The sequence below is a fragment of the Rhinoraja longicauda genome, chromosome 41, assembly GCF_053455715.1.
Source record: "Rhinoraja longicauda isolate Sanriku21f chromosome 41, sRhiLon1.1, whole genome shotgun sequence".
NCBI classification, from domain to species: domain Eukaryota; kingdom Metazoa; phylum Chordata; class Chondrichthyes; order Rajiformes; family Arhynchobatidae; genus Rhinoraja; species Rhinoraja longicauda.
Genome location: NC_135993.1, coordinates 7368465 through 7387822, shown reverse-complemented (window position 1 = coordinate 7387822; position 19358 = coordinate 7368465). Strand labels below are relative to the sequence as shown.

At 48.3% G+C, this 19358-nt stretch overlaps 1 protein-coding gene across 2 annotated transcripts in view; it reads left to right on the top strand.

The window, feature by feature from the left end:
* Nucleotides 1-1963: 1963 nt before the first annotated feature.
* The window catches only part of LOC144611865 (galectin-8-like), a 37029-nt gene continuing 19634 nt past the window's right edge, over nt 1964-19358 (top strand). The window contains exons 1-4 of one of the 2 annotated variants that reach the window (XM_078431175.1): nt 1964-2126; nt 10750-10838; nt 11956-12163; nt 19030-19149. In XM_078431175.1, coding sequence (XP_078287301.1) covers nt 2097-2126; nt 10750-10838; nt 11956-12163; nt 19030-19149 — 447 coding nt within the window. In that variant the 5' untranslated portion in view covers nt 1964-2096. The remainder of the gene's footprint in view (nt 2127-10749; nt 10839-11955; nt 12164-19029; nt 19150-19358) is intronic. The other variant, XM_078431176.1, reaches the window with a different exon arrangement.

The following is a 19358-nucleotide window of genomic DNA, read 5'->3' as shown; positions in this document are numbered from 1 at the left end:
GGTTGGACACGTTAGAGGCAGGAAACATGTTCCCAATGTTGGGGGAGCCCAGAACAAGGGGCCACAGTTTAAGAATAAGGGGTAGGCCATTTAGAACTGAGTTGAGGAAAAACCTGTTCAGTCACAGAGTTGTGAATCTGTGGAATTCATTGCCTCAGAAGGCAGTGGAGGCCAATTCTCTGAATGCATTCAAGAGAGAGCTGGATAGAGCTCTTAAGGATAGCGGAGTCAGGGGGTATGGGGAGAAGGCAGGAATGGGGTACTGATTGAGAATGATCAGCCATGGTCACATTGAATGGTGGTGCTGGCTCGAAGGGCCGAATGGCCTCCTCCTGCACCTATTGTCCATTGTCAGCATACTTCGCTTTGAGGTTAATGGTAAACCTGGGGGGAAAAAAAACATAACCAAGCCCGGTGGATGATTGGGTTCAAGGATCGTTACTAATCCTTAGGATTTTTATGGCTTCGTAGTGCATTTTGTGCCCTAGGTTCCCCAATCTTTCAAAAATGTATCTACCTCTGTTTTAAATACCTCCAAGATTCCAATCTTCACAACCTACTGGTTAAAAACTTCCAGAGATTCATCACATTTCTGTGAGAGGAAATTCCTACGCACCTTTGGTTTAATAAAACTCTCGAACTGGTTGCCACACTTTGGAAAGGATGTGCTCACGCTGGAGAGAGTGTAGAGGAGGTTCACCAGGATGATGGACTCAAAATGCTGGAGTAACTCAGCGGGTCAGGCAGCATCTCGGGAGAGAAGGAATGGGTGACGTTTCGGGTCAAGACCCTTCTTCAGGGGAGGGGGCGGGAAAGAGTTGGTCTTGGCATCATGTACGGCACAGACATTGTGGGCCGAAGGGCCTATTTCTGCGTTGTTCTATCTTCCTCCAATGAAAAGAACCTTGAGCAAAATCAAAGTGCTGGAGGAACTCTGCAGGTCAGGCAGCATCTGTGAAGGGAAATGGACAGATGATGTTTTGGGTTGGGACCCTTCTTTAAGACTGAGGAATGGTGCCCACCCGAAACCTCATCTGACCATCAGCCCGCCCTGAGTTCCTCCAGCACTTTGTCTTTTTTTTTCTCAAGCATTGCAGGGCGTGCAGCGTAGGTTCACTAGGTTAATTCCCGGAATGGCGGGACTGTCGTATGTTGAAAGGCTGGAGCAATTAGGCTTGTATACACTGGAATTTAGAAGGATGAGGGGGGATCTTATTGAAACATATAAGATAATTAGGGGATTGGACACATTAGAGGCAGGAAACATGTTCCCAATGTTGGGGGAGTCCAGAACAAGGGGCCACAGTTTAAGAATAAGGGGTAGGCCATTTAGAATGGAGATGAGGAAGAACTTTTTCAGTCAGAGAGTGGTGAAGGTGTGGAATTCTCTGCCTCAGAAGGCTGTGGAGGCCAGTTCGTTGGATGCTTTCAAGAGAGAGCTGGATAGAGCTCGTAAGGATAGCGGAGTGAGGGGGTATGGGGAGAAGGCAGGAACGGGGTACTGACTGAGAGTGATCAGCCATGATCGCATTGAATGGCGGTGCTGGCTCGAAGGGCTGAATGGCCTCCTCCTGCACCTATTGTCTATCTGCAATCTCTTGTGCCTTCAATGAAATGGTTGAACCTAGATGGTTAAACGCTTCCGCATTTGTTAAACACACACCAAACTAAAAGTTCAAACTAAGGACAAGATGGTTGGGAAAAAACCCCCCAGATGTTGCAGATCCAGATGTTGTTCACTGCCTCGTTGAGTGGTCTCCTGGACCTGGCCGTCTAAAGTCAGAGGTGACTTTATACCTGGGCTAAAAAACACATAAAACGAGTCTGATCACAAAACGACTGGTGAGCTCCAGTCAACAGACATTGATTGGCCTCTTGTTGAGGAAATGAGGGGGAGTGAGATTGTTTTTAATAGATTTCGAAAGAAACGAAACGAAACAAAGTGGAGTTTCGTTTCCTCGCTGAGGAAGCCTGTCCACAAGCCACGTTTATTTCCTGTTGGTATATATAAGAGATCTTGTGCAACACATCCGTCCCTCTGTCCGTGTTTCGGTTTCTCTGCAGCGGGGAGAAGGAAGCGGAGAAGCGAACACAGAATGATGGCTTACCAGCCCATCTACAACCCGGTAAGATGCTTGCAATCCCACCCCAGTGGTTGCTACCCTGGTCGACCCTTGGTGTCAGAGACCCCTTGTTGCTCCCACTATCAGGGATATGGAGGCAAAGAGGAGAGGGTTAAGGGAGGGGGGGGGGGGTCTGATGGGGAATTGGATCAGGCTCTGGGTTTATTGGAGGTGTGATGGGGGAGATTGGAGGGTCGTGAGAGAGAGAGAGAGAGAGAGAGAGAGAGAGATGGGGAACTATAGACAGCAGGTGCAGGAGGAGGCCGTTCGGCCCTTCGAGCCTGTACGCGCCGCCATTCGATGTGATCATGGCTGATCGTTCTCAGTCAGAGAGAGGGAGAGCAAGAGAGTGAGGAGGTGGGAGAGCGAGGGACAGTGGGAGGGAAGGGGGGGGGGGGGAGACTGAGAGGGACTGGGGAGAGTGAGAGTGGAGAGAGACAGTGAGAGGGAGGGACAGTGGGAGGGAGGGGGGGAGACTGAGAGGGACTGGGGAGAGTGAGAGTGGAGAGAGACAGTGAGAGGGAGGGACAGTGGGAGGGAGGAGGAGAGGACTGGGGAGAGTGAGAGGGACAGAGAGGGAGGGACAGAGGGAGGGAGGGAGGGAGGAGGAGGAGAGAGGGGGGACTGGGGAGAGTGAGAGTGACATGAGAGGGACAGTGGGAGGGAGGGACGGAGGGAGGGAGGGACAGTGGGAGGGAGGAGGGGGAGGAGATAGAGGGGGGGGCTGAGGAGAGTGAGAGGAATTGAGAGGGTGAGGGACGGGGAGAGGGAGATGGGGTGGGGAGAGGGGGATGGGGGTGGGGAGATGGGGTGGGGAGAGGGAGATGGGGTGGGGAGAGGGAGATGGGGTGGGGAGAGGGAGGTGGGGAGAGGGAGATGGGGTGGGGAGAGGGAGATGGGGTGGGGAGAGGGAGATGGGGTGGGGAGATGGGGGTGGGGAGAGGGAGGTGGGGTGGGGAGAGGGGGGTGGGGTGGGGAGATGGGGTGGGGTGGGGAGATGGGGTGGGGTGGGGAGATGGGGTGGGGAGAGGGAGATGGGGTGGGGAGAGGGAGGTGGGGTGGGGAGAGGGAGGTGGGGTGGGGAGAGGGAGGTGGGGTGGGGAGAGGGAGATGAGGGTGGGGAGAGGGAGATGAGGGTGGGGAGAGTGAGATGGGGTGGGGAGGGGAATTAGGAGGAGGTGTCGAGCGAGTGAGGGGAATTGGGAGGGAGAATGAGAAGGATTGAGGCGAATGAGAGGGACTGGGGGAAGTGTGAGGGTGACACGAGGTCTTACTGTAGGACCGCGGTGAATACAAGCTGCATCAAAGGGAGCAGTCGTTAATCTTTGAGCCTGGACTGCTGTTGCAGAACATGGCTGATATAGTTCCTTATCTGCAACCGTTAAACATGAGTAACGCCTTAAATCAGCTCAGCAAGATTGCTTTGTTTGCACAGCGGAAACGATTATTTTAAATCTTTGGTCCCAATGCACAAGGCTGAGTTTCTGGCTCATTGGGATGAGCTCTGTGATCTGGCTCTGTGATGTTAAGGTTGCACACCCTTGATCTAGACTTCTCCATTGATAAAAATGACTTTCTCACCATTTCTCTTTTCCATTTCTTTTAACATTTTAAACAACTCAATCAAATCATCCCTTCATTCCTTCTATTTGTGGGAAAACAGACCCAGTTTAACTTCTCACATCTAAATCTTAAGGATGGCGGAGTCAGGGGGTATGGGGAGAGGGCAGGAACGGGGTACTGATTGAGAATGATCAGCCATGATCACATTGAATGGCGGTGCTGGCTCGAAGGGCCGAATGGCCTACTCCTGCACCTATTGTCTATTGTCTAAATCGTGGAGTTTTAGATCCAGTGGAGGGCAGCCTCGCCAACAGTCTGTCTGTCTTTTTCGTCTTTTTTGTTATTTTTAGTGTGTTGAAAAAGTATGTGTTGATGTTCTCTGGTTTGTTTTATGTGGGGGGTGGGCAGAGGGATCGGGGAAACTTTTTTTCAATCTCTTACCTTGCCGGAGATGCGATTGTTTTCCGGATCGTATCTCCGGTCGCTCTGCGGCCTAACATCATGGAGCTGGCGGCCTTGCTCGAGACTGACTTTGAGCCCCACCGCGGGGCCGTGGACTTGCCATCGGAGCCTGCGATCCCTTGCCTGGGATCGACGCTCCAACCGCAACCTGCGGATTTCAACATCGAGGAGTTCGCAGTCTCTGGTAGAGACTGATGTCGGGAAGCTCCAAGCCGCAGGAGGTTCCATTAGCCCCGACCGGGGGTCAGATCACCTGGCGCGGGGGAGCTGAGATCCCCCCGATGCGGAGGGCCCAACCACGGGTTATGGAAGCCAAGATTGTCCTGTCAACGGAAGACTCGAGGCCCCTGACCGCGGGAGAACAAAGAAGGGAAGAGTTTGAACTTTTGTTTCGCCTTCCATCACAGTGAGGAATGTGGAGGAGTCACTGTGGTGGATGTTCATGTTAAAATGTATTAACAATTGTTGCTTTTTATTGGTATGACTGTATGGCAAATCAAATTCCTCGTATGTTACAAAACATACTTGGCTAATAAAGTATGATTATGATTGGTGAGAAGTTGTGCAGTTCTCTCCAATGCCAAAATGTTCTTTTGAAAGTGTCCAGAAGCCTGTTGTCTTTGTTTGGTATTGGAAAACTTGGCTCTCCATTACTGAAGTCAAAGGGCTAAATTGTAGCAAGACTAATTTGAATGACATTAGACAGGAACGCGCAGTGATTAATTAGGAGAAAATGTTTGCAGGTAAACCGTCTGGCAAATGAAAGGTTTTTAAAAGTGAGATAGGGAGAGTTCATGGCCAATATGTTTCTGTTTAGTTTAGAGATCCAGCGAGGAAACAGGCCCTTCGGCCCACCGAATCCGCACTGACCAGTGATCCCTGCACATTAACACTATCTTACACATATGAGGAACAATTTTACATTTATAACCGAGCCAATTAACCTAGCTCAGTGCGTCTTTGGAGTGTGGGAGGAAACTCTGCATATGAGAAATCTGAATTTGTTTACGTTATCTGAAGCAATGTTCAATAATATTTGTCAAGGACAGGTTGGTAAACCTTATCTACATGGACTTTAGCAAGTGTTTGACAATGAACAGAGATAGAGTAGAAAGTGGGAACCTTTAACCCACAGCAGGCAGCAATGAATGAGGGTAAGAAGAGATTTAGACTTTAGAGATACAGCGTGGAAACCGGCCCTTTGGCCCATCGAGTCTGCGCTGATCAGCGATCACCCCATACAATGACACTATCCTGTACACAAGGGACAATTTACAATTTTTTAACCAAAGCCAATTAACCTATAAACCTGTACACCCTTGGAGTGTGGGAGGAAACCAGAGCACCTGGAGAAAACCCACGTGGTCACAGGAAGAACGTACAAACTCCATACAGCCAGCACCCGTGGTCAGGATCGAACTCGGGTCTCTGGTGCTGTGAGGCAGCAACTCTACCCCAGCGCCACCGTGTTGCCCCTGGATCTGAATAAGAATTTTATTACCCAGAGGGTGGTTAGAATCTGCCCATGAGATGGTGACTCGTTTCATTTAAGAAGATTGGAACATCACTTGAATCAACAAAGCACAGAAGTATATGGGCCAAAGGTGTCACAAAATGCTGGAGTAACTCAGCGGGTCAGGCAGCGTCTCAGTTACTCCAACATTTTGTGTCCTGAGATGCTGCCTGACCCGCTGAGTTACTCCGGCATTTTGTGATACCTTCGGTTTGTACCAGCATCTGCAGTTATTTTCCTACAGGCTATGGACCAAGAATGGTAAATGGAACTAGTGCTGAGAGGTGCTTGATGGCTGCCTGCAAATGGTGGGAGGAAGAATGTGTTTCTGCTTTGCATAACTCAATGAAAGAAAGAGAAGAATAAGGGGAGGAGACCTTGATCTGAGGGCTAGGATTAGGTTTACTATTATGACAGTGAAAGCTTTGTTTTGTATGCTATCCAAATCAAATCAGATATACCAGACATACATACATACAATCAGTATGTATGTTAGAGCAAAGGGGAAGACAAAATGTGTAGGAAAGAACTGCAGATGCTGGTTTAAATCGAAGGTAGACACAAACTACTAGAGTAACTCAGCGGGACTGGCAGCATCTCTGGAGAGAAGGAATGGATGACGTTTTGGATGAAGACTTCAGTCTGAAGAAGGGTCTCGACCCGAAACGTCACCCATTCCTTCTCTCCTGAGATGCTGCCTGTCCCTCTGAGTTACTCCAGCAGTTTGTGCCCACCCCAGAGCAAAGGGCAGAATATGAGAGGAGATACAGTGGGCAGAATATGGTCCTCAGCATTGTAGCGCATCAGTTCCTTAGACAAGGCCCAATGTCCTCAATGGGGTAGAGGTGAATCAAACAGTATCCTAGCTTATGGAAGGACAGTTCAGAAGCCTGATAACAGAGGAAGAAGCTGTTCCTGAATCGGATGCTTTCAAGCTTCAAGGGTGGCACGGTGGCGCAGCGGTAGAGTTGCTGCTTTACAGCGAATGCAGCGCCGGAGACTCAGGTTCGATCCTGACTACGGGTGCTGCACTGTAAGGAGTTTGTACGTTCTCCCCGTGACCTGCGTGGGTTTTCTCCGAGATCTTCGGTTTCCTCCCACACTCCAAAGACGTACAGGTATGTAGGTTAATTGGCTGGGTAAATGTAAAAAAAAAAATTGGCCCTAGTGGGTGTAGGATAGTGTTAATGTACGGGGATCGCTGGGCGGCACGGACTTGGTGGGCCGAAAAGGCCTGTTTCCGGCTGTATATATATGATAAGCTTCCATACCTTCTGGCAGATGGGAGCCGGGAGAAGAAGGAATGACGGGTGGGACAAGTCTTTGAGTGTGTTGGTTGCTTTTCTGAGATAGCCTGAAGTGCAGATAGAGTCAATGGGAGGAGGTCAGGTCTGGGCTTGGGCCACGTCTGCAACTCTGCAATTTCAGCAGTTTTTGGACAAAGCTTTTGCCAACTCAAGCTGTGATGCAACTCGAAAGTGCCCTCTTTCGCCGAATTTTGTAAGGGTATTACTGTTTGAGCACGCTGTGGAAAATTGAAGAAGTTCTCAAAGAACAGGATCTGGGTAACAATGGATGGGGAAATAAGATTGAAATGAGTTCACAACCCTGGGAAAAATATCATCGCGAAAAACATAAATTTCCACTTGAAGATTGTATAAATGATCACCGCCTGACTTAACAGGAAAGACAAGATTAGAATCTTTCACTTATAGGGCGTATTGTTAATTGTGCGCAGTGGGTGGAGCTGCTGCCTCACAGCGGCAGAGACCCAGGTTTGATCCTGACCTCTGGAGCAGTCGCTGTGACCACGTGGGTTTCCTCCAGGTGCTCTGGTTTCCTCCCACGTCCCAAAGATGTGCAGGTTTACAGGTAAAATGGCCGCCGTAAATTGCCCCCTAGTGGAGGACGGTGGGATAATATCAAACTAATGTGAAGGATGATCGATAGACAATGTGGGCTGAAGGGCTTGTAACTGTGCTATTGTCTTTCAATCAATCTTTCAACCCTCATCAATTTCCACCTCACTTTCATGTACAATACCTATCCTGACTTTTTTTTAACATTGTGGCTTCTCTATGGAATATGAATCCTTTTTCCAAAAAATCTTTTGAGGCAGTTGTAATCCATTGTCTGATTCCTCTTTCTCTCAGCGTTATTTTAACCAAGTGAACCACTTCATGCTACATTATTGATAGATCTGAAGGCTGTCAGTATCTTCATTAAGAGAAGGTTTAAGAAAACCCACGCAGGTCACGGGGAGAACGTACAAACTCCGTACAGACAGCACCCGTAGTCGGGATTGAACCAGGGTCTTGGGGTGGGCACGGTGGCGCAGCGGTAGAGTTGCTGCCTTACAGCGAATGCAGCGCCGGAGACCCGGGTTCAATCCCATCTACGGGTGCTGTCTGTATGGAGTTTGTACATTCTCCCCGTGACCTGCGTGGGTTTTCTCCGAGATCTTCGGTTTCCTCCCACACTCTAAAGACATAGAGCTTTGTAGGTTGTTTGGCTTGGTAAATGTAAAAAATTGTAAAACCTAGGATAGTGTTAGTGTGCGGGGATCGCTGGTCGGCGTGGACCCGGTGGGCCAAAAGGGCCTGTTTCCGCGCTGTATCTCTAAACTAAATTAAACTGAACTAAAGAAGGGGTAATGCGGGTCAGAGACTCATGGAGCTACATGCTCATGCAATTATAGTGTCATAGAGGATTAGAATCAGAGAGTTATTCATCGTAGAAACAGGGTCTTCGGCCCTCTAAGTCTGCTGACCATCACATATTTATCTACATCAATCCCAATGACCAGCACTTGGTTCCATATCTGTCCAGATAAATCTGCTCACTGACCCTTCTTTCACCCCTGCATAGTAGGATTTGGGGGCAGTGGCAGAGTGAGGGGCAATGGACTTGGCTACCTACAGTCCACCAGGTGCACAATTAATTGGCCTGTGTAAATCGCCCCTTGGGTGAGGGGTAGGATCCCTCAAAGTCCTACCCGCCAAGATCCTACCCCTCACTCACACATGGGGTGGATGATTTACAGCTATTGTCTTACAATTTAGGAGTCAATTTAAACTCAGTGACTCCATGTCGCTTACAGACCTGTCCCATTACGCACCAATTCTCCCCCCAAAATATTCTCCCCGTGATCCCATCAACTTTAGTTTAGTTTAGAGATACAGCGCGGAAACAGACCCTTCGGCCCACTGGGTCCGCGCCGGCCAGCGATCCCTGCACACTAACACCACCCTACACACACTAGGGCCAATTTTTACGTTTACCAAACCAATTAACCTGCAAAACTGTCCGTCTTTGGAGTGTGGGAGGAAACCGAAGATCTTGGAGAAAACCCACGCAGATCACGGGGAGAACGTACAAACTCCGTACAGACAGCGCCCATAGTCGGGATGGAACCCGGGTCTCCGGCGCTGTAAGGCAGCAACTCTACCGCTGTGCCACTTGACCGCCCCTGTGCCCAGGTTCTATAAACTGTCCCCAGGTTGTTCCACTTACCTACACACAAGGGGCAATTTACAGTGGCCATTTAATCTATTATGTTGCACATCTTCAGGATGGGGGAGGACACTGCAGTACTCGGGGAATCCCATTGCACCCAAACCATGGGATTACAGTCTTATGATAAGGGGCACAGAGCTGAGAAGAAATGTCTCCACCCAGAAGCTGGTGACTCTTTAGAATTGTGTGTATATCCAAGAGAGAGATGAGTAACTTTGAGATATTAAAGGAATGAAGAAATATAGATTTAGTGAAAGAACATAGCACAGAGCTAAAAGATCAGCCAAGATCTTAATGAATGGTGGAAGGGCTCCAATGGCTGAATGCCCTACATGTGCATCCATTTTATATTCAAGATTCAATTTATTGTCACATGTACAGTGAAATTTGAGTTACCATACAGCCATCTATATACTAAAACTCTCGTTTGTTTGTTTGTTTGTTCCTGAACTACAGCCAAAACGGTACATGATAGCGCGACAATTTTAGGCCCACCTTACTCACCATCGTCCCTTTGGTGCTAACGGAAGAAGTTTCATTGAAATTGGTGTTATATTTTTAAAGTTATTCACATTTTAAAAGTCAAGTCAAGTCAATTTTATTTGTATAGCACATTTAAAAACAACCCACGTTGACCAAAGTGCTGTAAATCTATCTCCTAGGGAGGGAGGGGGGAAGAGGGAGGATAAGGGGCGTTGAGGGGAATGGAGTGGGGGGGGGGGAGGGAGAGGAGAAGGGGGGAGGGAGAGGAGAAGGGTGGAGGGATGGAGGTAGGGAGAGGGATGGAGGGAAGGGATGGGGGAGGGGTGGGGCGAGCCGGGGAGGAGAGGGTGCTGCACCAATGCAGGAGAGGTTTGGGCCCAACGTTCCACTTGGTCTAGTACTAAGTAAAAAGCAACAAGACACATTGCCACATAAAATAAAATTGAACATAGACACCCACCACAGCGGATTCCACATTCCTGCCTCACTGTGATGGAAGGCGAAAAAAAGTTCAATCTCTTCCCTTCTTTGTTCTCCCGCGGTCGGGGGCCTCGAACCTTCCGTTGGCACGGCAACCTTTGCTCCCTTAGCTGGCGATCGTGCCTCGTGTCAGGGCGATCAAGCTCCTGCATCGGGGGGAATCTACCCCATTCATATGTAATGCATGGACATTACTTCTTATTGCTGATATATTGAAATGTGTTGTGCATCCTCTCCATCCTGTATTGAGTTTTGTTCAAATATTCATGTATTCCATATTGTCTTACAACTTAGAAGAAGTCAATTTAAACCCATTGACTCTCTGCTAGCTTACAGGCCAGTAATTTTCCTCATAAATGTCCCCCCCTAAGAGATGGAGTTATAAGCAACCCACTTCCTTCTCTCTTGTGTTTTAATCAATGGTGTTTTGCCAGAAAAATATAAGAGGTCACTCTCAATTGATAAGCAAATGTTTCATATGAGAGAGTTGCGAGGAAGTTTGGAATAGATATAAAGTTGAGAATGAGATGATTTGCACACTGTAGACACAGACTCATTGGGATAAAATGGGGCTGATACTATTCTAACTATATTTATTCCTTTTTTCAGATAATTCCCTTCACTGGAGGTATATTGGGAGGACTTCAAATTGGGAAGATGGTGATAATTCAAGGCCAAGTACCGGGTCACGCCAAGAGGTAACACAACTAGAACTTTGGCAGTCCAGGCAAATAAGGTTATGAGATTTTTCACTCCACCAGTTTAATGAAAAATAATAATAATAATAATATGCCTTTATTGTCATTCAAAATGAATTGAACGAAAATCATTTGCCACGCAGCCACAACAGTACAGAGTAAAAGACACAAGACACACAATTTGAACACAAACATCCATCACAGTGACTCCTCCAGGCACCCCCTCACTGTGATGGAAGGCAAAAAAATACTTCCCTCTCCCCCCATGCTTCTCCCACGGACAGATAGTTCGACTTCTGCCGAGGCTCCCGACTCGCGCAGCCCCCGCAAGGAGATGGAAGGTCCCGCGGCCGAGCCGCGCGATGGAAGGCCCCTCGGCCGCGCCGGGCCACGGTCCTGCAAGCGGGTCGATCAAGCCCTCCGATGGGGTGGTCGAAGCCGCCACGGCTGGAGCCGGTCGCCAGCCAGGGACCTGCGAGCTCCCGGTGTTGCAGTCCACAGGGCCCGTGGCCGAGCCTCCGGAGGTAAAGCTGCAGCCTCTGAAAGTCCTGGCCCTGCGACTGGAGCCCTCAGGATCTATCCCAGCTGGAGGCCGCCCACTCCACGGTGTTCGGCCGCAGCGCCACGGAGATACGACTCGGAAAAGGGTCGCATCTCCGTCGAGGAAGAGATTTTAAAAAGAAAGGTTTCCCCCATCCCCCCCCCCACCCCCCACCACCACCCCCCACATATACACAGCTAAAAATAGACTACTACACACATCTAACACTAACACATAGACAAAAAAAGACAAACAGACTGCCGCAGTTTAGTTTAGAGATACATCGCTGAAACAGACCCTTCAGTCCACGCTAACTAGCGGTCCCCATCTTCTATCCGGAGATGCTGCCTGTCCCGCTGAGTTACTCCAGCATTTTGTGTCTATCTTCGGTTTAAACCAGCATCTGCAGCTCCTTCCTGCATTTTTAGTCCGCAGATGCTCCCTTCAAATAGTAACCTGCCTTTCAGCAACATGTCTCCAGATCTCTGTCAGAGCTGGTGCCGGAGAGCAAAGCTGGGCGGGGCGGGGGGATATGAGCGTCACGGCAGAGCTGATCGACTGAACTCTGCTTTGCAGATTCGGGGTGGACCTCCAGTGCGGCAGCTGTGAGATGCCACGGTCGAATGTTGCCTTTCACTTTAACATACGCTACGATGAATCCGTCGTGGTCTGCAACTCGCTGGAGAATCAAAAATGGGGAAGTGAAGAGAGGACATCCCACATTCCCTTCAATGCCGGGACCTACTTCGAGCTGATCATTAAAACGTGCGGCACTTGTTTCCAGGTATGGACTCACTCAAGTTACAGTTGTGGACTAACTTTGGCCTGCAAAACCGAAATCTAGAGTGGGCCAAAGGAATAGATTTAGCTGTATTATTATTGTCACGTGCACCGAGGTACAGTGAAATGCTGTTGTGTTGGGCGGCACGGTAGTGGAGTGGTAGAGTTGTTGCCGAGAGTGCCAGAGACCCGGGTTTGAACATGACCCGGTTGGGCGGCACGGTGGCGCAGCGGTAGAGTTGCTGCCTTACAGCGAATGCAGCGCCGGAGACTCAGGTTCGATCCTGACTACGGGCGCTCTCTGTGCGGAGTTTGTACGTTCTCCCCGTGACCTGCGTGGGTTTTCTCCGAGATCTTCGGTTTCCTCCCACACTCCAAAGACGTGCAGGTTTGTAGGTTAATTGGCTGGGCAAATGTAAAAATTGTCCCTAGTGGGTGTAGGATCGTGTTAGTGTGCGGGGATCGCTGGGCGGCGCGGTCCCGGTGGGCCGAAGGGCCTGTTTCTGCGCTGTATCTCTAAATCTAAAAAAATGACTCCGGGCGCTGTCTGTGCAGAGTTCTCTGGTTTCCTCCCACATTCCAAAGACGTGCATGTTTGTAGGTTAATTGGATTCCGTAAATTGTCCCCGGTGTGTAGGATGGAACTAATGCACGGGCGGTTGTTGGTCGGCACGGACTTGGTGGGCCCAAGGGTCTGTTTCCATGCTGCATCTCCAAAACTAAAACAATAACTAAAACTAAAAAAAAACTAAAATCAATCAAAATCAAAAAGATGCCAGAGTGCAGAATGTAATTTCTCAGCACTGTAGCCTAACAGCTCCAGAGGGAGAAAAAAAATCCCCTGTCCACAATGAAGCAGGCTGGAGAATCGGGACTGTGTCCTAGTTTACAGAAGTACGATTACAGAAGGGAAGAGGCTGTTTCCCGAGTCTGGTGGTGCGCGTTTTCACGCTTCTGTATTTTCTGTCCATGAGCAGAGAGAAGGGATGGGAAAGGGTGGGAAAGGTCCTGGATCATGTTGGTTGGTCTCCAGAGGCAGAGATAGAGTCAATGGCCGGGGGGTCCGGTCTTTGTGATGGACTCAGCTACATGTATAATTCTCAGCAATTTCTTGCAGCCTTGTTCACAAACCAAGTACAGATGCTCCCCGACTTACGGTGCTTCGACTTACTCTATTTCGACTTTGCGATGGTGCAAATGGCAGAGAGCCCCAGCTCGCTTCCGGTCACCTGATCACGTGTACTCAATGCATTTTCGACTTGGGATATCTTGGGTTTACGATGGGTTTCTCGGATTGTAACCCCGTCGTAAATTGAGGAGCACTTGCACCTGATGCAATCTGAAGCATGGTTTCTGTGGTCCATCTCTTGAAATGTGTTTGAGTCGTTGGAGACATACTGGACGTCACCCATTCCTTCTCTCCTGAAATGCTGCCTGACCTGCTGAGTCACATTTGTGAATAAATACCTTCGATTTGTACCAGCATCTGCAGTTATTAGGAGCAGGGAGGTTCTGCTGCGGTTGTACAGGGCCTTGGTGAGACCACACCTGGAGTATTGTGTGCAGGTTTGGTCTCCTAACCTGAGGAAAGACGTTCTTGCCTTAGAGGGAGTACAGAGAAGGTTCACCAGATTGATCCCTGGGATGGCGGGACTTTCATATAAGGAAAGACTGGATAGACTAGGCTTGTACTCGCTGGAATTTAGAAGACTGAGGGGGGATCTTATAGAAACATATAAAATTCTTAAGGAGTTGGAGAGGCTAGATGCGGGAAGATTGTTCCCGATGTTGGGGGAGTCCAGAACCAGGGGTCACAGCTTAAGGATAAGGGGGAAGTCTTTTAGGACCGAGATGAGAAAACATTTCTTCACACAGAGAGTGGTGAGTCTGTGGAATTCTCTGCCACAGAAGGTAGTTGAGGCCAGTTCATTGGCTATATTTAAGAGGGAGTTAGATGTGGCCCTTTTTGCTAAAGGGATCAGGGGGTATGGAGAGAAGGCAGGTACAGGCTACTGAGCTGGATGATCAGCCATGATCATATTGAATGGCGGTGCAGGCTCGAAGGGCCGAATGGCCTACTCCTGCACCTATTTTCTATGTTTCTATGTCTATGTTTTCTTACACTACTGGATTTCCTTAATCTCTTGAGGAAGTAGAGACATTAGTGTGTTTTTTTTAGCTCGTGACTGTTTCCATTTCAGTCACCTTCGATGCTGGTAGTTGCACCTACTCCACCATATTTCCTCGAGTTGATAACTAGCTCCTTTGTCTTACTGAAATTGAGAGAGAGAGAGAAGCTGCCGTTTTGACCACAAAACCACAAGGCTGGGTCACAAGGCTACATCTATAACCATATAACCATATAACCATATAACAACTACAGCACGGAAACAGGCCTGTCCGGCCCTACCAGTCCACGCCGACCATTCTCCCTGACCTAGTCTCATCTACCTGCACTCAGACCATAACCCTCTAAACCCCTCTTATCCATATACCTATCCAATTTACACTTAAATAATAAAACCGAGCCTGCCTCCACCACTTCCACCGGAAGCCCATTCCATACAGCCACCACCCTCTGAGTAAAGAAGTTACCCCTCATGTTACCCCTAAACTTTTGTCCCTCAATTCTGAAGCTATGTCCCCTTGTTGGAATCTTCCCCACTCTCAAAGGGAAAAGCCTACCCACGTCAACTCTGTCCGTCCCTCTCAAAATTTTTAAAACCTCTATCAAGTCCCCCCTCAACCTTCTACGCTCCAAAGAATAAAGACCCAACCTGTTCAACCTCTCTCTGTAGCTTAAGTGCTGAAACCCAGGCAACATTCTAGTAAATCTCCTCTGTACCCTCTCCATTTTGTCGACATCTTTCCTATAATTTGGCGACCAGAACTGCACACCATACTCCAGATTCGGCCTCACCAATGCCCTGTACAATTTTAACATTACATCCCAACTTCTATACTCGATGCTCTGATTTATAAAGGCAAGCATACCAAACGCCTTCTTCACCACCCTATCCACATGAGATTCCACCTTCAGGGAACAATGCACAGTTATTCCCAGATCCCTCTGTTCCACTGCATTCCTCAATTCCCTACCATTTACCCTGTACGTCCTATTTTGATTTGTCCTACCAAAATGCAGCACCTCACACTTATCAGCATTAAACTCCATCTGCCATCTTTCAGCCCACCCTTCCAAAAGGCCCAAGTCTCTCTGTAGACTTTGAAACTCTACTTCATTACTAACTACACCACCTATCTTAGTATCATCTGCATATTTACTATATTCTGGCCATGTCTTTGCTTTTCAATCCCAGAATTCCCGAGAGTGGACATTGACACTGAGGTCACGTGGGATCACTCAAGGAATGTACCAAAGTCCAACACGGCTTGGCACGGGCGGTGGGAGAAAAGGGGTCTACGGAAATAATTTTTGGTGAACATTTTGTGGTTTGAAATGAAAATAGGAAGTGGGCCAAAGTTGACTGGTGGTCAAGATTTAACCATTCTTTTCAGGAAGAGTCCGTTTTCGTTGGCTTGGGAAGGTAGGCCAGTGAGGAGGGGCATGCCGGCTGACCAATGATTAGGTTACACAGTGAGCCCTTCTAGAGATCATGAGAAGAATTTATCCAATCAGAATTGGCAACCGAACCTCTTGGAGAACCAGGGCAACCTCAATACTTCTGAGTTGAGGTTGAAAATGTAGATTACCACCATCAACACGGAGCTAACATCGATGGGCATTTTGGTCAGCATCGGCAAGTTGGGCCAATGCGCCTGTTTCCTTGCTGTATGACTTTATAAATAGAGGCCATATTGACAGTATGGAGAGAGGCCATTCAGCCCATTGAGTCCACGGCAGCTCTCAAAGCAAACCTCCATGAATACAATTCCTCCATTTATTTCCATGTATCTATTCAATAGACAATAGGTGCAGGAGGAGGCCATTCGGCCCTTCGAGCCAGCACCGCCATTCAATGTGATCATGGCCGATCATTCTCAATCAGTACCCCGTTCCTCCCTTCTCCCCATACCCCCTGACTCCGCCATCCTTAAGAGCTCTATCTAGCTCTCTCTTGAATGCATTCAGAGAATTGGCCTCCACTGCCTTCTGAGGCAGAGAATTCCACAGATTCACAACTCTCTGACTGAAAAAGTTTTTCCTCATCTCAGTTCTAAATGGCCCTACCCCTTATTCTTAAACTGTGGCCCCTTGTTCTGGACTCCCCCAACATTGGGAACATGTTTCCTGCCTCTAACGTGTCCAACCCCTTAATAATCTTATACGTTTCGATAAGATCTCCTCTCATCCTTCTAAATTCCAGTGTATACAAGCCTAGTCGCTCCAGTCTTTCAACATATGACAGTCCCTCTCACATTTCCGGCTCCTTCAACGTCTGCAGTAAGATGCTTCAGACGTTCTGCCGATCGGTGGTAGCCAGTTCCATCTTCTTCGCTGTCGTGTGCTGGGGCAGCAGGGCGAAGGCCGCGGACGCAAATAGGATCAACAAGCTCATCAGGAAGGCCGGCTCCGTCCTGGGGGTGGAGTTGGATTCATGGGGAGGGGGTCTTGGAGGGGAGGACGCTCCTCAAACTGCGGAGCATCCTGGACAATACAGCTCACCTCCTCCATGACACACTGGTCAACATGAGGAGCACCTTCAGCAACACACTGGTTCCACCAAGATGCAGCACAGAACGCCACAGGAGATCCTTCTTCCCTGGGGCTATCAAACTGTACAACTCCTCCCCCTTCTGTCGTGGGGTAGACTGAGACTGACTCCACCCCCCCCCAAATCTTTGCACATCTCCAATCCTTTCCACTCATCACTTTTACTTCATGTTTCATATATTTTGTGTTTTATGACTGTTGGCAGATCAATTTCCCTCCTGGAATAAATAAAGTTGTATCATATAGTAAAATGCTACTCTTCACCAATAACCAATAACCCCCACAATTAAAATGTGGACTACGGAAATGACAGAGACCCTGCATTTGGAAAAAATAAGATTTGCCTTAATTGACAAACCTGAGTTATTTTTTAAAATATGGTCTCCATTTATTGAATTTTTAGAAAAGTAAATGGGTTTGGCACAGGACTAAAATTAAAATTTTAAATTAAAAGTTGAAACTTGAGTTAAGGGTTGGATGTACAACTGTGGTTATTGTCTCCCGGATCTACTACCTTTAATTTTTATAGTTATATATTTTATTTTAATCGTCTTATTCTCTCTTCCCAATAGTTTATAGTTTTTTTTTTTGTGTTTTTTTTTTTCCTTTCTTCTTTATTTTTTATTTTCTCTCTTTAAAAATTGAAGCTATGTAAGAACTTTGTAACAAATGTGTCTTTTATTTCTATTTGTACATATGCTTTTCAAAAATGTAAATTAAAAAAAAATGCTACTCTTCACCTGCACACTCGGGACAATCTATAGGGGCCAACGAACTTACTAACCGCTCAGTCCGTCTTAATCTACTTGATCTCCTGGTGGCTCAGCACTTCAACTCCCCCTCTCATTCCCAATCTGACCTTTCTATCCTGGGCCTCCTCCATTGTCAGAGTGAGGCCCAGCGCAAATTGGAGGAACAGCACCTCATATGTCTCTTGGGTAGTTTACACCCCAGTGGTATGAACATTGACCACTAACTTCAGATAGTCCCTGCTTTCCCTCTCTATCAACTCCCCCTTTCCCGTTCTCCCACTCATCTTCCTGTCTCCGACTACATCCTATTTTTGTCCCTCCCCTGACAGCAGTCTGAAGAAGGGTTTCGCCCCGAAATGTCACCCATTCCTTCTCTCCCGAGATGCTGCCTGACCCGCTGAGTCGCTCCAGCATTTTGTGTCTACCTTCGATTTAAACCAGCATCTGCAGGTTTTTTTTCCTTCCAACTTAATAACCACTGACACGTCTTTGGGATGCCGGGGGAAATCGGAGGGAGATTGTGGGTGGATGGGGATGTAACACAGAGGATGGAAATGTTAGCACTGCTCCACTGAGTTATCCAAATACAGCTGTGTTTTGCTTCAATCCTGAGTCTTGTGCATTGAATGTAAGTCTTGCATGTGGAGCAAGGAGCAAGCTCATGGATTCAGAGGAAAGTCCTGGTTTGGAATGTGCAATTTGCTATCACGTGATTTATATCATATATCATATATATACAGCCGGAAACAGGCCTTTTCGGCCCAGCGATCCCCGCACACTAACACTATCCTACACCCACTAGGGACAATTTTTAGATTTAGAACAATGTAGCTCGATGGCAAAGCTCAAAGGAGAAAAGATAGAACAATAGGCTGGTAGGCTAGGAGAAGATTGTTGGAGTTTTAATGCTGGCATGGACCAGTTGGGCTGATTGGCCTATTTGTGTGTGAAAAATTCGAACCGAATGCAATGAGCCCTGGGACAATGTGGTGCTGCTAACTGAACCGCTGCTTCTCGGCTCCAGCGACCAGGGTTCGATCCTGACCTCAGACCGCGTCTGTATGGAGTTTGCACGTTCTTCCTCTAACTCTGTGAGATTCCCCCCCCCCCCCCCCCGGTACTCCGTTTTCCTCCCGCATCCCAAAGACTAGCGGGTCGGGAGATACAGTAGCCAGTGTAAACTGTGTAGTTAAGCGGTAGAATCCTGGGGAGAGAGCTACGGCTAGATGCTGCCCAGCCCGCTGAGTTTCTCCAGCACTTTGTGTCTATTTTTGTAAACCAGCACTATCACTTACCACACTCTACCCATCACGAAAGCTTGGGGAGAGCTAACGGGTAGTTGATGGTCAGCTTGCACTCGATGGGCCTGTTTCCGTGCGTGTTTGACTCCACGATCTGGCTTTTTTCCCCCCAAAGTAACAAGGATGTTCTCTTCTCCCACAGGTCTCTGTGAATGGGCAGCATTTCCTGGAGTACAGACACAGGTTGGCCTTGAATCGAGTCGACACCCTGAAGATTTCCGGAGATGTTCACGTGAATGCCATCACCTTCAAAGATCCAGACGTGGGTACCACACGGTTTACTTGCCGAACACAAGCTCATTGTGGAAGGGCAGAGATGGGGACAACTGCCACCATCACCGGTGTCCAGCACTGTCCCTACTGACAATGGGAGTTTGTTTGTAAAGCCCCTCTGTCAGCCTCCTCACACGAGGGTAAAAATGGGACAAAGGAGGCCCAGACTTTCTGGGGCTCAATTTAGATCCAAATTAG